Genomic DNA, 15,461 nt, shown 5'->3' with positions numbered 1-15,461 from the left:
CGAAAATAATAATAAGATACTTGGAACAACACAAGAACACCATAATATAATAATGTCACTCTATATCCATATCAAAATAAGGATTTTTTTTTAAATCATATTTCTCATTATACTGTTTTTTTATTGTGATCAAAACTAAAGTGACAAGATGAAATTGAAGTTACTGCCTTTTGCCTTGGCATGACTCTATATCTTTTGGCAAGCCATGCAAAGGCAGAATACAGTAACTTCCAAATAAGGGTCAAAGATCAAATCAGAGGTCAGGATTAATATGTACAAAGTATAACCTAATATAAAGACATAAAACTGCCACATATCCAGTGATCTGCCTGGAAATATTTTGGCTGGACAACAAGAAAACTTCAACGTAATTTTTCTCAGTTCTGCACGCTGGGAAGTTACTATGGGAGACGCTCTCGCTCCGTTGAACGTTCGAAAGGTTTAAAATGAGTCCGATCCATTCCTCTAACACCAAACATGCCATCCAGACTATTGTCTCCCATCGGACTCCCTCCACCACAAATAAGGCAATACATGGCGCAAATTTGAGAAATCTATTACCCATTTCATTAAGTATGCCCACGAGTCAATCCCAGTGTCAAAATGACATCTCCATGGCAATTTTGAATATCAGGTCCCTATCTAACAAAAAAACATTTATCATAAATGAGCTCATTTGTGATAGAAAACTCGACTGCATGCTACTCACAGAAACCTGGCTAGATACAAATGGAGCAGCAGCCCTTATTGAGGCATCTCCCCCCAACTACAGTTTTTTCCAATCAATCAGAAATGGAAAAAAGGGGGGAGGAACAGCTACCATAGCTTCAAATAACCTAAACTGCAGGAGCATATCCTTTGATATATTCTCCTCCTTTGAATATCATGCCACAGTTATGGCATGCCAACCACCTATTCTTACGGTAACTGTATACAGGCCGCCGAAACCAGCCCCTACCTTCCTACCTGACTTCTCTGAGTTCCTATCCATTATCCATCCCAACTATGATAGGATTATTATCACTGGTGATTTTAACTTTCATGTTGATAATGAGGCTGACTTGAGGGCTAGGGAATTTATTGACCTCTTGGAATCTATGGATTTTGTCCAACATGTCAATGAACCCACTCACAATCATGGCCATACCCTTGATCTTGTGATTACAAAGGGTCTTGAGGTCTCAATATCAGGTATCAGCGACCTGGCCCTCTCTGACCATTTCTGTATTTTCTTTACCATTGTAACACGTAAAGCTGAAAGCAATGCTGAACGTGTTGTTAAAAAACGTTATCTTACCCCTGCAGTGGCTGAACATTTCAAAGCTTTAATGAACAGTAATCACACAACTCCCACGTTATGTGAAAACGACTTAGTAATTACCTTTAACAATAAAGTAAAAATGGCCCTAGACTCCCTGGCACCTACCAAACTAAAAAAGGTTGGAGCCAAGAGGAGAGCACCATGGCGAAACAGTGAAATAAATCTCTTAAAGAGAACATGTAGAAAAGCTGAGCGCAGATGGAGAAAGAGCAAACTACAGATTGATCAGAATATTTTTAAAGAACATCTATCTGCCTTTAACTTGGCAATGCGAAATGCTAGAAAAAATCACTTCTCAAAGATAATATCTACAAACAAGAATAACCCCAGGGTCTTGTTCTCGACAATTGATTGCCTTGTAAACCCTGCTCCTAGGACTCTAGACGGCGCAGCCTCTGTCACCAAATGCGAGGAATTTGCAGCCCACTTCAGGGATAAGATAACAAATATTAGAGTGTGTATTACTCAGGAAAGACTAGGTTTGTGTAGCACCACAGATCCGCCACCACAGAACATGACTATGAGCATGTTCACCATGATTAGTACGGAAACATTAGGTAAAATTGTGTCACAGCTTAAACCGTCTACGTGTCCTCTTGACCCTATTCCTACCACCTTTTTTAAGGACATTTTTGAATCTGTGTCTGATGACATACTAGGCATTGTAAATCACTCCCTACTTAAAGGGATATTTCCAGCGGCGCTAAAAACTGCCCTGGTTAGACCCACCCTGAAGAAAAGTAACCTAGATCCTTCTGATCCAAAAAACTGTAGACCAATATCCAATCTCACTTTTCTAAGCAAAATGTTAGAAAAGGCAGCGTATAGACAGCTTCATGAATTCCTAGTCCTAAATAATAGGTATGACCCACTTCAGTCAGGTTTCCGATCATACCACAGCACAGAAACCGCTTTGCTTAAGGTAACTAATGACCTTAGGATAAATGCAGACTCGAAAAAACTCTCGATTCTTGTACTCTTAGACTTAAGTGCAGCCTTTGATACGGTAGACCACTCCATACTTATTGAGAGACTTGAAAACTGGGTTGGCCTCTCAGGTCCGGTCTTAAACTGGTTCAGGACTTACCTGGCTGACCGAGATTACTTTGTAGCCCTTGGTGACCATAAGTCAAAAAATTATAGCACAACCTGTGGAGTTCCCCAGGGGTCCATTTTAGGACCGTTGCTTTTTAGCCTATACATGCTACCCCTCAGTTCTGTTATCAAGAAGCATAGCGTTAACTACCACAGCTATGCTGACGACACTCAGCTTTATATCTCAGTAACTCCCAACGACTACAAGATGATCGACCACCTGATAGACTGTATTGCCGATATTAATATTTGGATGACACAAAACTTTCTCCAACTCAATCAAGAAAAAACTGAGGTATTGATCATTGGCGAGAAAACTGGGAGAGAGAAATTATCTGCACACTTGAAAACACTAGCTCTTAACACTAAGTGTCAGGCCAGGAATCTTGGTGTCATAATTGACCCAGATCTAAATTTTGAAACTCATATTAATAACACTATTAAAACATCCTTCTACCATCTAAGAAACATCACTAAGGTACAATCATTTCTCTCCCAGGCAGACACTGAAAAATTAATGCATGCGTTTGTTACTAGTAGGCTAGATTACTGTAATGCTCTCCTGACAGGTCTCCCCCCAAAAATGATAAATAGACTACAAATGGTTCAAAATGCTGCTGCTCGTGTCCTTACTAGGACCAAACGGAGAGCGCACATCACACCTGTCTTGAGATCACTACACTGGCTCCCTGTCAGTCATAGAATAGACTTTAAGATCCTTTTACTAGTTTATAAATCACTTCACTGTGATGCACCCAATTACATGGTGGACATGCTCATAAGATACACACCAGCTAGACCCCTACGGTCTAGTGGCACAGAACTTTTAATAGTGCCAGAGGCTAGGACAAAGAGATTTGGAGGATCAGCTTTTAGCATATATGCTCCTAGATTGTGGAACACCCTACCTGAGGGCCTGAGGTTGTCTAAAACTCAGGACATTTTTAAGCGTGACCTCAAAACCTACTTATTCAATGTCGCCTTTTGATACTAAGGGAGACATTGGACATTATAGAACTAGGATCACTAGGCCATTACACCATACTCGTGTTTTTGAGATTTGTGTTGACAGGAAAATGGACCCGGGTGCTGATGAGGCACTGTCAGCTCCAAATAGCACCTAGAGCAGTACTGGAACCGGTACAAGGGTGTACCAGGACCACCATCAGGTTGTATTGCTGTCATCTTTATTGTCTCTATTGTGTTGTTGCATCATAACTGTGCTTAAGTTTCTCTTTTGGCAGGACCTGTGACCATACTGGATGCAGAACGATGCAAATACAACACAAAATTTATGGACAGTGTGTACGCCGATAATATGCAAGGAATTTTTCCTGGATACATGGTGTACAGGTTTTTGCCCTTGCTTGCTTGCTTTGTGCCGGTGGTCCTGGCCTCCCCTGGGGGACCGCTGGGTACTGGTAAGCAAACTGGCTAGTAGTCGCTCTATTGGTAGAGGGCTGCAAGGGAATTTTTCCTGGCTACATAGTATACAGGTTTTTTACTTTTGCCTGCTCGCGGCTCTGTCAGTATTGATTGATTGATTGACTGATTGACTGAACATTTTCATTGTGTGAAGCGCATTGAGTTGCATCTTGTAAGAAATGCGCTATACAAATAAAATTTGATTTGATTTGATTTGAAATATCCTAACCGCCGTCATAATTCCGTTAGCTTCTCGGTGGTCTTGTGGTTACGTCCGAGAACAATAGCCGGTTCTGGCCTAATTTAAGGTCGCCGGTACGAGACGGCACTATGAACTCGAATGCGACCTGTATGTCAGAACCTTGATCTGGACCTGTATGTCCCACCCTTGATCCATAACAATAAAGCCAGATCAACCACACTTTTTGATATTTATTGACCGTGAACTGTCTTCTTATAGCTACTTTATTGTGTGTTGTTGTTAGAGTAAATTATTCAATAATGGCAGCCTGTTTCGTTTCAAGATGTATAAGAAAAGATATTTAATATTCTTCTGCAGAAGGAGGAAGTTTACAAGCACGTCAGACAAGTCTTAACAGTGAAAGTTCCTCGTAAAGTCCAGATCATTCATTTCATCTCAGTATTTATACAATCAGGTACCTTCAGGTAAGGGGTCCGCCCTCAGGTGAGGTTTAGACCAATCATGAGCAATGGGTGTGGACTTGTACATTGATGAAGATGATTTTGATGAAGGCTAGGGGGGAATCGGCCCCCACTTTCTCCTAGTTACACAAAGGTGAAAAGGGAACACAATAGCCACAAACTGGTTTAGTCTGGTCTTAGAGTACTGGGTCTGGGGCGACACAAAAGTCCAAAACTGCTCTAGATGGGTTGGTCCACTCCGGGACAAAAGAGGGCAATCAGGTCTTTGTAATCATTTAAATGTGTCCGCCGTCCAGCCGATGTCAAGCTTCAAGCAGAGAAACCGGTTCTATTGTGTGACAACAAACAGGAAATCAGCTTCCATAGCTTTGCCCCAAGACATCCAAAGTTTGAATCTTAAATGTAGAAGAATGTCTTTTACATATAATAATTTTCTCTCACATTGTCCATAGCCAATTTCAAGGCGTCAGCCATGTCATCTCAAGGTTGTCGGTTCGATTCCGGCCGCGGACATGTATTACTGCCTGTCATCCCTGCTCTCTCTCACCCATCTTTCCTGTCAATATCTACTGCCTCTATCCCATTAAAGCAGAAATGCCCTAAAAATTGCGTACATAGTTACTAACTGACGCTAGGAGTTAGAGCTATAGTCCTGATACGGTCATAGTCATAAACATTATCACACTGATCGTTAGCCTAATAAATAAAAGCCGGTCTAGCATTAACGTCAGCAGAGTTTACCAGCGGTAAATAAGTCGCATAATATATAAGACCATGAGTAATTCCCTATTCTTTAGAGAAATAAGTAAGTAAGTAGTTTAAGTTGCTAGAATTTAGAAGAAGCAAGAAGTGCACAAGTTAACTGAAGATGTATGTTTGGTTTGAGAAGACTTTGACTTTCAAGTGGACTTCTTCCCTCTCGGTCGTGTGCAGCCAGTGATGTGGCTCGTCCTGCGCATCTAAATTGGAGTTTGGATGAAGCTAATGCGCATGCGTGTTTGTTGTGGATTGGGATATTTGAACAGTTCGACAGTGAATCTTGAATGGTGAAAAGGTGGATTTGAGACCAGAGAATAAATTCATCTGTAATTAAAGAACCGTGGTCGTCGTATGTTTCCTGGAGGGAGTAATACACACACACACACACACACACATTTTGATGGTAAATACAGTAGTTTAGTATTATTTCAATCAAATAAACCCCAAATGTTTCACAAAAGAGGATTCATGCATTACAATTGATCCCTAATCAGTTAGAACTAAGTCTGCTGTTATGACACGCTAGAAAAACACAGACATACATTTTTGTTTGTGACCACAATGATATTTCACAAGTCTGAACCAAACTCTGCAACTGTGTGTTCTGCTTTCCACTAATAACGGTGAGAGCCAACCGTCAGGAAGTTCTGCAGAGACAAAATAGACTGAAAATACACTTTATTCATATTCTCCCTCAACCTTCAGGCCTACTACATACATGCAGTAACACTGTGTACACGGTCTGTCATCCAACATAAGAGAGATTATTTGACGTCACACATAAACACAGGAAAATAAATGATGGAGGGCATTTAACACACTTATGACATAAGCAAATGACACTCAAATTCATACACATTTCTAAACTATTTCCAACTATTTACAAAAATTAAAACAACATTTTTAGTTTTAGAGTTCTAGACTTTAGAGTTCTAGACGGAGGTTGTGACCCCAGGGTCTACAGTGGTGGTTGGGGCTATAGCTGCACGTCTTCTCTCGGTCCAAAGTCTCACTGTGCAGATGATGACGAACTCAACAACCCCTAAACCACTCACTACACCAACACGCAGTATCCAGTGGTCTGTGGTTCTGTCCATCTCCTCTTCTTCGTCGTGTTCTCTCTCTCTGGGGGGCTGGGGTGAGGCTGTAGCCTTGTCTCTCTCACTCTCTCCTTCATCACTCCCTATCATACAACACGATTTCCGGTTCATCTTTGTTTTTTTAATAAAACTAATAAATTCACGAACTTTTACTAATAGTTTTTAGGACTCAAACTCTTTGGACAGAGTCTAGTTCAGAAAAATGCCTACAAAATTCAAGACCTCATAAAATCGTGATAAGACTTTTTAATACTTATTAAGGGTCTTGATTTTCCCAAAATTGATTTATCAACTTTTAATACTTTTCAAGACACCGCGGATACCCTGAGTTAGCTAGCCGCCTCGTAACATTAGCTAGCGGATCAGTTAACATGATGCTAGCAGCTTTAATACAGCCCTGCATCTTACATTACGTTAGCTAACAATATTACCATAGTAACTAGACCTCTTCAACAAGAGTTAACTACTTTTTGACACAATACATAAATACATAAAACTATTCTTACCTTGGGCATTGCAGAGAGACCCAGACAGCAGAAAGTATATATATATGTATATATAAAGCAGGTGATGGATTATCAACATGTCTTCTCTTCGTCTGTGACGGTCAGTTTAGGAGCTGGAGAGTGATTTCAAGAGAAGCGGTATTTTATACTTTAGTGAGTTTCTGTACATTATGTTTGTGATTGTGAAATGTCATGAGGTTAGTTCTAGAGAATTTACCTGATAGAACATTGACATGCTAGAAACACATAATAATTAGATGATCATACCGCCCCAAACACAAACACGTCCCAAAACAAAAGTATTTACAAAAGCCTTACCAAATATTAGTCTACGGCAAACGAGAATGGTGAATCCAATCCATAAAGTATTTAGTGATCGTTAAACTGTTGTTTATTTTTCGTGTTATGAAAAAAAACGAGTCGGCGAGTAGCGTAGTTCTAGGCTGCGTTCGTAAATTCGCTCTGGAAATCTGACCAGCAGTCATGGAATGCCTCTTGTCCAATCAAATTACTTGGTGCCTTTATGACGTTGAGCTCAGTGTGCGCTCCGGCGCTCTCAGAGCGAATTTACGAACTCAGCCTAGAACTACGCTACTCGCCGACTCGTTTTTTTTCATGGAGGGAGAGGAGCGAGCTAGTTCAGTGTTGCCAGATTGGATTGATTGGCGCGCGATAACTTAGACAACTCCCCACACAATGCAGTCTTTGCTTTCACTGGAATCTATGAACGTTAGCTACGTTAGGCTAGATAAAGAATACAACAGTCACCCTCCAATTAGCTAGTTTAATGTTGCTCATTTACATCTTCTGTGATGATGCTAACGCTAATCGTTGTAGGATTCCCCGCGCACATGTTAAGTAAACTAGCCATTCAAGCTAATAATATTAGCTATGTTAGCCAACTCCCCACACGTACACGTTGTTAACGTATTTTACTGAAATCGAGAGACATTACAAAAAAGACAACACAATCACCCCTCTACACTCTGTTAAGAACGTTAACTTTACCTCTACTGACATTGTCTAGTTAGACGTTAGCTAACTTGCCTTAATTATCTTCATGTGAACACTCGCACACGGTCGACGGTGACGTTAGCCCTTTGGAAACCAGTATTTTAAGATATAAGATCAGCTGGAGTGTATGGTGAACAACAATATAAAGTTATTCTAAAACACTGCTTCTATTGAAATGCCAAAGTATCCGTTTAATTAATAGATGATTAGGAGACACTTACCGCAGTTGTCACTCGAAAATGGCGTTCAGTGAAATGGCGCTGTTGAACTTCTGCTCGGCTTGAAGAAACCACGTGACTGAAGAAACCACGTGGGACTGATTGACAAATGATGGGCGGGGCTTTCCAGAGTAACACCGTGTCAATTAACTCCTTGAATTATCACCAACACTGGAGGGAATATTACTCTAGGGGTGCTCACACTTTTTAGGCTTGTGAGCTACTTTTCAAATTACCAGCTCAACAAGATCTACCAACCAAATAAAACATATTGCCATTGCTGCGAACACAAAAATTTACTGTAATAATAACAAATTAAGGCCACGCTACACTGTTTCAAAATCAAAGAAGAGATTTATTAAACTATATAACAAATATTCACACTGGTAGTCCATTAACATTAACATTAACTCAGGAGCTCTGAGTGGTTTACACCAGGCTGGCCAGTGCCAAGCCAGGTGCCATCGACGTCTCCGGGCGGCGGAGTGTGTGTGTGTGTGTGTGTGTGTGTGTGTCTGTCTGTGTGTGTCTGTCTGTGTGTGTGTGTGTGTGTGTGTGTGTGTGTGTGTGTGTGTGTGTGTCTGTCTGTCTGTCTGTGTGTGTGTGTGTGTGTGTGTGTGTGTGTGTGTGTGTGTGTGTGTGTGTGTGTGTGTGTGCTTGTCTGTGTGTGTGTGTGTGTGTGTGGGTGTGTCCAGCGTCCCGTCTGGACCACACAGGAAAAAAAAACAAAAAACTTTTTTTTCCCACTTTTTTTTCATTTTTTTTTTCAATGCCGTGTGATCTACCCACACTACCTTCGCGATCGACCGGTCGTAATGAGCACCCCTGCGTGTTGTTGTAATAACTCGGAAAGAGTCAATGTATTTTTACACTGCATATTTAACACTGGGGAATCATTTTTCGCAGTTCTGCACTCTGGGAAGTTACTATGGGAGACGCTCTCGCGCCGTTGAACGTTCGAAAGGTTTAAATATCCTAACCGCCGTCATAATTCCGTTAGCTTCTCGGTGGTCTTGTGGTTACGTCCGAGAACCGGTTCTGGCCTATTTCAAGGTCGCAGGTACGAGACGGCACTATGAACTCGAGTGCGACCTGTATGTCAGAACCTTGATCTGGACCTGTATGTCCGACCCTTGATCCATAACAATAAAGCCAGATCAACCACACTTTTTTATATTTATTGACACGCTACTTTATTGTGTGTTGTCCATAGCCAATTTCAAGGCGTCAGCCATGTCATCTCAAGGTCGCCGGTTCGATTCCGGCCACGGACATGTATTACTGCCTGTCATCCCTGCTCTCTCTCACCCATCTTTCCTGTCAATATCTACTGCCTCTATCCCATTAAAGCAGAAATGCCCTAAACATTGCGTACATAGTTACTAACTGACGCTAGGAGTTAGAGCTATAGTCCTGATACGGTCATTATGGTCCTGGACAAATCGTCTGCTAAATGACTGTAACCCCTTAGGCGACATTTGCACTTGATCAAATAGGCTAACGACTACAAAATAAATCAAATAGCCTACGAAACATGCATTGATTTATAGGCCATGCCGTAGATATACATGTATTTACAACTATATACGATTCAATGCGTGAATCTCAGTCGGGGAGTTCATTTGTATTTCTATCATGCTTTGCATTTCGTTTTGTTCTGTGTTTAGAACAACAAAATATGGAGTCTGGAAAGTCAACCTATGCTTAAGGGTGAAATAGGCTATGTTTGCTTTGTTTTGATATAAGGCGTTCGTGGATGTTTTGACAACATTATTATGAATATAAATAGGCTAATACAATGAATATTAGCCTATTACAATCATGAAAATCAGAATTATGTTAATGTTTCTATAAGAATCGCCCTTCATCTACAGAAAGAGGAGGTAACCTGCATGCCATACTGTACCAATTCACTATCATCGTCATGTTCTTATATCACATGTTTTTATATCATGTTATTATATCACTATTTGCGCTTCTGTTTAGATGATGAACTGCATTCCATTGTCTGGTATGTGTACTCTGCAATGACAATAAGATCTAATCTAATCTAATATTAGTTTTTTAATTTGATTGATAATTACAATCATTATTATTTTCATATTTCTGTAGTAGGCCGACTAATCACCCTTCATCTACAGAAAGAGGAGGTAAGTGGGACGCTTGGTACTAAGGGCAAGGGGGGCCTGTCTGTCTGTCTGCGCCACGACGGGCGGATTGCGCATTGAACCATGCGGGCGCAGCGCTGATCCCCTAAACACATCATCTCACGCTAGAGATATGCTTCCGGTGAGCGAATTTGCGAAACCTAGGATGGTAGGGGAAGGTAGGGGAAGGTAGGGCAATACCGCTACCTTAGACTCGCCAGCCAATGAGGGGGCTCTTCACGAGTGCTTCGCCAACCAATCAGGTAGCGGTATTGCCCTGCCTTCCCCTACCATCCTAGGTTTCGCAAATTCACTTCCGGTGACTAGCAAATCAACTTCCTGAAGTCAGCGGCATATGGAAGAGAGTGAGACAGGCGTGACAATCGCACGCCGACTGAGTCCAAGCGCATACTGTCCTCACTGACTCACTGTCCAACAATGTTGCTTTTATCGAACCGGATCAAGTTGTGCTCGCTGGCCTTCACCGCAGCCCGCCTGTGCTCCACTGGCCCCGCGGCCGCCAACAAGAACCCGGTGGTCTACTTTGACCTCGCCGCAGACAGCCAGCCCCTGGGCAGAGTCACCTTCGAGGTGAGATGATGACAACGAAAGGGATCGTTTGATGCATTTAAACCGCTTGCAGTTAATTCTACATCATGCATTATGTTTGTATATTATTATTATGACACACCAGAGCTTTGCTTTCTTTCTGGAGAGACTTAGAAGGCTGCATAGGATAGGTGGTCAACTTGTTGTAACACGCAGCTGCTCGGTTCAATAGCACTAATGAATGAAGCTGTTATGTAAAAGCAACATGTTACACTCCACCCCCTTAATAAGCCAGGTGTCTTTTAACTCTTTGCTCGTGGATAGTTCATTGTTATCCCTTATTAAACTGTCTTGTATGAGCTGTATCAAATAGAGAGTCTCTTCTATGTAGACATAGGTCCACTGCATGGACTATAATTCTCTAAACATTTTATTTTGCAGCTGAATGCTGATGTAGTGCCAAAAACTGCAGGTAAGGGCAAGCAACCATTCTTTTATTCATTTAACCTTTATGTAAACAGGTAAGTCAATTGAGAACCGGTTCTAATTTGCAATGACGACCTGGCCAAGAGGCGAAACAGAGGCAAGTCATTACACAAGTCCATTATAACACAGTATATGCAGTATAAAACATGAGCACAAAAACAAAGGTCAATTTGACACCGTCTTCAATAATATGACACCGTCTCGGTCACGTTTGAACTTGTACATAATGCAAATTGTGGGGTTATTAAAAATCCTAAAACCTTGTTTTGCCTCTTAGAGAACTTCAGAGCTCTGTGCACGGGGGAGCATGGCTTTGGATACAAGGGATCCATTTTCCACAGGGTCATCCCTCAGTTCATGTGTCAGGTACTGTACATTGGATGTCATTTTGTTATTATGATGAACACACACCTCTTTCTTCTCTCTCCTCCTCCCCCTCTCTTAATGAGTGTAACAAGGTCAGCTAAATGTCATTTGACCTTAGGGTGGAGACTTCACTAACCACAATGGAACTGGTGGAAAGTCCATCTATGGATGGAAGTTTCCCGATGAGAATTTCAAGCTGAAGCACACTGGATCGGGTAGTTAACCTTGTTTGTTTGTAGTCTATACTGTGTGAGTGCATAATATAGTTAGCAATAACACGGTGCTTGAAAAATGTGAATGTTCACTGCCCCTTTACACCACTAGAGGGCAGCATTGCAGAGTATAATGAACTCAATGCTAGAGGCTGGTGACCCATTTGTGTTAAAACAGCCATAAGGAATCCATTTAACAATATGGGTTTTCCTAGCTGTTCCTAGTTATAAGTAATTAGGCCGTGCCTGTTTTGTGATATTCTAGACGGATGACTAAGGCGATATGAAGATTGTTGCCATAGACACACTACTTAACGTAATCAAAACCCATTGTCTTGGGTCAGCTTGGCATGCATCAGCTTGGTGTAACGATTTGTCACACAATGTAATTAAACACCTTGTCTCTCAGGTATTCTGTCGATGGCCAACGCTGGACCGAACACCAACGGTTCACAGTTCTTCATCTGCACCTCTAAGACTGAATGGTACGTACTGAGAAATAAGGCTCTGTAGCAACGGACCACAACAACCACGCTGCACTAAGGAGTGCTATAGGAGATCTTTTCTGCCTGCCGCAATAAAACTGTACAACTCCTCCTCCTCGGGTGGCTCGATGGGGAATGTTAAATCATACTGGACTGTTCTTACTGTATATAATGTTTCGTCATACTGGACTGTTCTTACTGTATATAATGTTTCAGCATACGGGACTGTTCTTACTGTATATAATGTTTCAGCATACTGGACTGTTCTTACTGTATATAATGTTTCAGATGTCTTTCATTTTATTCTATCGTCACTTTGTGTTGTTGTTGTTGTCGTTGTTGTTGTTTGTGAGCTGCTGTAACACTTTAATTTCCCCTCAGGGATCAGTAAAGTATCTATCTATCTATCTGTCTGAGACATGAGGCTGTATAGGGGTTGACCATTGATGACTTTTACACAGTTCGAGGCCATGATAATAAACCTCCTCCTCCTCCTCTTCTCTCTCTCTCTCTCAGGCTGGATGGCATGCATGTTGTGTTTGGCAGCGTGAAGGAGGGCCTTGAGGTGATACAGAAAGTGGAGTCGTTCGGTTCCCGGTCTGGGCGCACCTCCAAAAAGATCACTGTCACAGACTGCGGAGAGCTGGACTGAAGTCTGAGCGGCCGGCAGCCCCGGCGTGGGTCTCTCACCCCTACTGTGATCTCCATGTGAAACAGTCAGTCGTAACAGTGGCTCTACTGTTCACACACGGCTAACAGTCCTTACAGCAGTGCCGCCGCTGCTGCTAGCGGCTGACAATTGACAATAGTTTATCATTCAGGGACTTGTTTTGGAATGTTATTAATTATGTGGTTCTTCTAACATTTCGACAAATGTTGTTGTCGTCGTCTAACGAGCACTTATTGTACAGACCCCTGTGTCTAAACTCATCTAATGTGAACCTTTCCAGTAACGGGAGTCGGTCTGTGAATGTTAGCTCAATTATATCAGGAAGAAGAGAGAAAAACATAATAATATAGGTGATAATCATGTTAATGAACGGTGGTCAAATATGGAATAAAGTCAGTTTTACATCAGTTGGTGTTTGTAGAATTGATGCGTTTGTTTCTGTACTAGCCTTGTAGGCACTCGTGCCGGGAAGCGTTAAAATCCTGGAAATCTGAAGCCACACCCCTTTACTGCCTTAAGGAAGGCAAGTTTTCCAATTGACCCTCCACTACAAATAGCTGACAGTTGGTCACTTTTGACATCCGCTGCTGTTATTGTTATGTTTCAATAAACGCTTTAATGACTTTTATCGTTAGCAGCCATCTACATCAATCACCAGTTAGTTAGTTAGTCAGAAGACAATTGGTAAACACATTTGAAGCCACACTTCCATGCCCCAGTAGAGAGCTGTGAAATGCCACACAGCGAGTATCTATCAAGACACTTAATCAGCTTTATCTCTAACAGGTAAATTCAGGATGCAGAATTGGATCTTGTATCTGCCATCTTGCTAGCGCTTATCAGAGGAGAGCACATCTTTAAAAGATAACATTACTGATATGGTAATAAATCATGAAGATTAACACACAGTAAGATTATTAGACAAATTAGATACACATTGGGGTTGTTCTCCTGTTGAGAAATATGAGCTTGACGATGGATGTGGTTTCTTGCTGTTTTAGTTGGCACTTTCCTTGGACCTCTGATCTTGTTAAGTCAGGGGAAACCCATTTGTTTTGGCTGCTCTTCTCTACCAAAAGTATGATTATAAGATATAAGAAGATATAATTGCTTATTGCACTAAAACTGGATGAATGCTCCTTTTGTTACGTTTGTGTTAGAAAGACTTGGTGAAGAGGTCACCGAGAGGACATTTCATTATGGATGTTTCCCAGTTAAAAAAACATCTCGGAAACAGTGATGTTGAAGTAACACCCATCTATGGAATGTTCAATTGACAGCATTAGTCATCATACAGACCCTCGCCATAACGTCCAATAATGTGAGCTGTTTGGGTGTTTCCTCTATGTGCAACCAAGCTATCTAGACGTGTTTAGAATCATGTCAGCTATTCGTGTATGTGTTTGAAAATGCAATGCAATGAAATGAAACCAAAATTGAGTTGTTTAAACATTTTTATAGAAATATCCCTCAAGGGTACAACAGCAAACCATTTGTTCAAGATGAAGTGAATAATAAGGCATATTGGGAATTCAAACAGTCCTTCACATTGCCGTGCAAACAACCTCTCTCCTGTTGTAACTACTTCTGAAGCCACTTTATAGTAACTACTTTATAGTTGATACAATGTGTGATACAAGTTCATATGATAACAACATCCTTGGTTTCGACTTTACAAAAGAAACATCTTCCAGACAATAAGAAGGTAAAGCATGCACATGCAACGTGTTGTATAACTATGAACATTGTTTTAACTAAGACAGAGAACCTTCATTTCATACAAAACACACAGAGAAGTTAAAAACAAGTCTGTTGTTGTCAATGTCTCTGACGGTAATAGGCAAGAAATGTATCTATTGTTTCACACAGTAAGGCACTAAGTTTGGTACATATAGTTTGGGTTTCAAAAGAGTTTACAGTAACTCATTAATCCCAATTGACATCAATAATAGCATTAGTGCTGCTTCAGTATTCAGTTTGTTAAAAGCAATCTTACCAAACACATCTTTGAAAGGTAGCTTTCAAAATAAGACACATTCACAGATAATGTTAGGCACTTCGTTTCAAATAATATTTGTTAATACAACTAATATATTCCTACACAAAATAATCCACAAAACAGTATTGGCTTTTCACAGATATTCAAAAAAGTATGTACCATCCTTTAATACCAATAATAATAATACAGATACACATTAATATTTACTTCCTAGAAGAGATTTGTTGCATATTTTATACAGACAAAATCATTGCACAGAAATCGTTTTCGTATTTTTCTTTTCTGTACGATACATGAAACATACTTTAAAAAAAAATCCCAGTCTCTATAATTAATGTATTTCATGGAAACATTTAAGTAAATCCATTATTCTGATCCAAAGCACTTGGAGATATATATATATATATTTATTTATTTTAAAGTAACAAAACACTGTACTTAATTGT

General features: G+C 40.7%; 1 protein-coding gene across 1 annotated transcript; it reads left to right on the top strand.

Moving 5' to 3' along the window:
• The first annotated feature begins 10,582 nt into the window (after positions 1-10,582).
• On the top strand, positions 10,583-13,423 carry ppifb (peptidylprolyl isomerase Fb). The gene is made up of 6 exons (XM_080541726.1): positions 10,583-10,839; positions 11,239-11,269; positions 11,561-11,649; positions 11,768-11,864; positions 12,271-12,346; positions 12,863-13,423. The coding sequence occupies exons 1-6, from the start codon at positions 10,687-10,689 to the stop codon at positions 12,996-12,998; spliced, it is 582 nt and encodes a 193-aa protein (XP_080397852.1). The 5' UTR covers positions 10,583-10,686; the 3' UTR covers positions 12,999-13,423.
• Positions 13,424-15,461: the final 2,038 nt, after the last annotated feature.

Source organism: Nansenia antarctica (genome assembly GCF_963989245.1).
Source record: "Nansenia antarctica genome assembly, chromosome: 11".
Classification (NCBI taxonomy): domain Eukaryota; kingdom Metazoa; phylum Chordata; class Actinopteri; order Argentiniformes; family Microstomatidae; genus Nansenia; species Nansenia antarctica.
This window is presented reverse-complemented; position numbering and strand designations above follow the sequence as displayed.

Excerpts from the sequence above, each read along its gene's own strand:
- ppifb (XM_080541726.1), top strand. The coding sequence starts at position 10,687 with ATGTTGCTTTTATCGAACCGGATCAAGTTGTGCTCGCTGGCCTTCACC. Across the intron at positions 11,270-11,560 it reads TGTAGTGCCAAAAACTGCAG|AGAACTTCAGAGCTCTGTGC; the intron begins GTAAGGGCAAGC and ends TTTGCCTCTTAG. Across the intron at positions 12,347-12,862 it reads TGCACCTCTAAGACTGAATG|GCTGGATGGCATGCATGTTG; the intron begins GTACGTACTGAG and ends TCTCTCTCTCAG.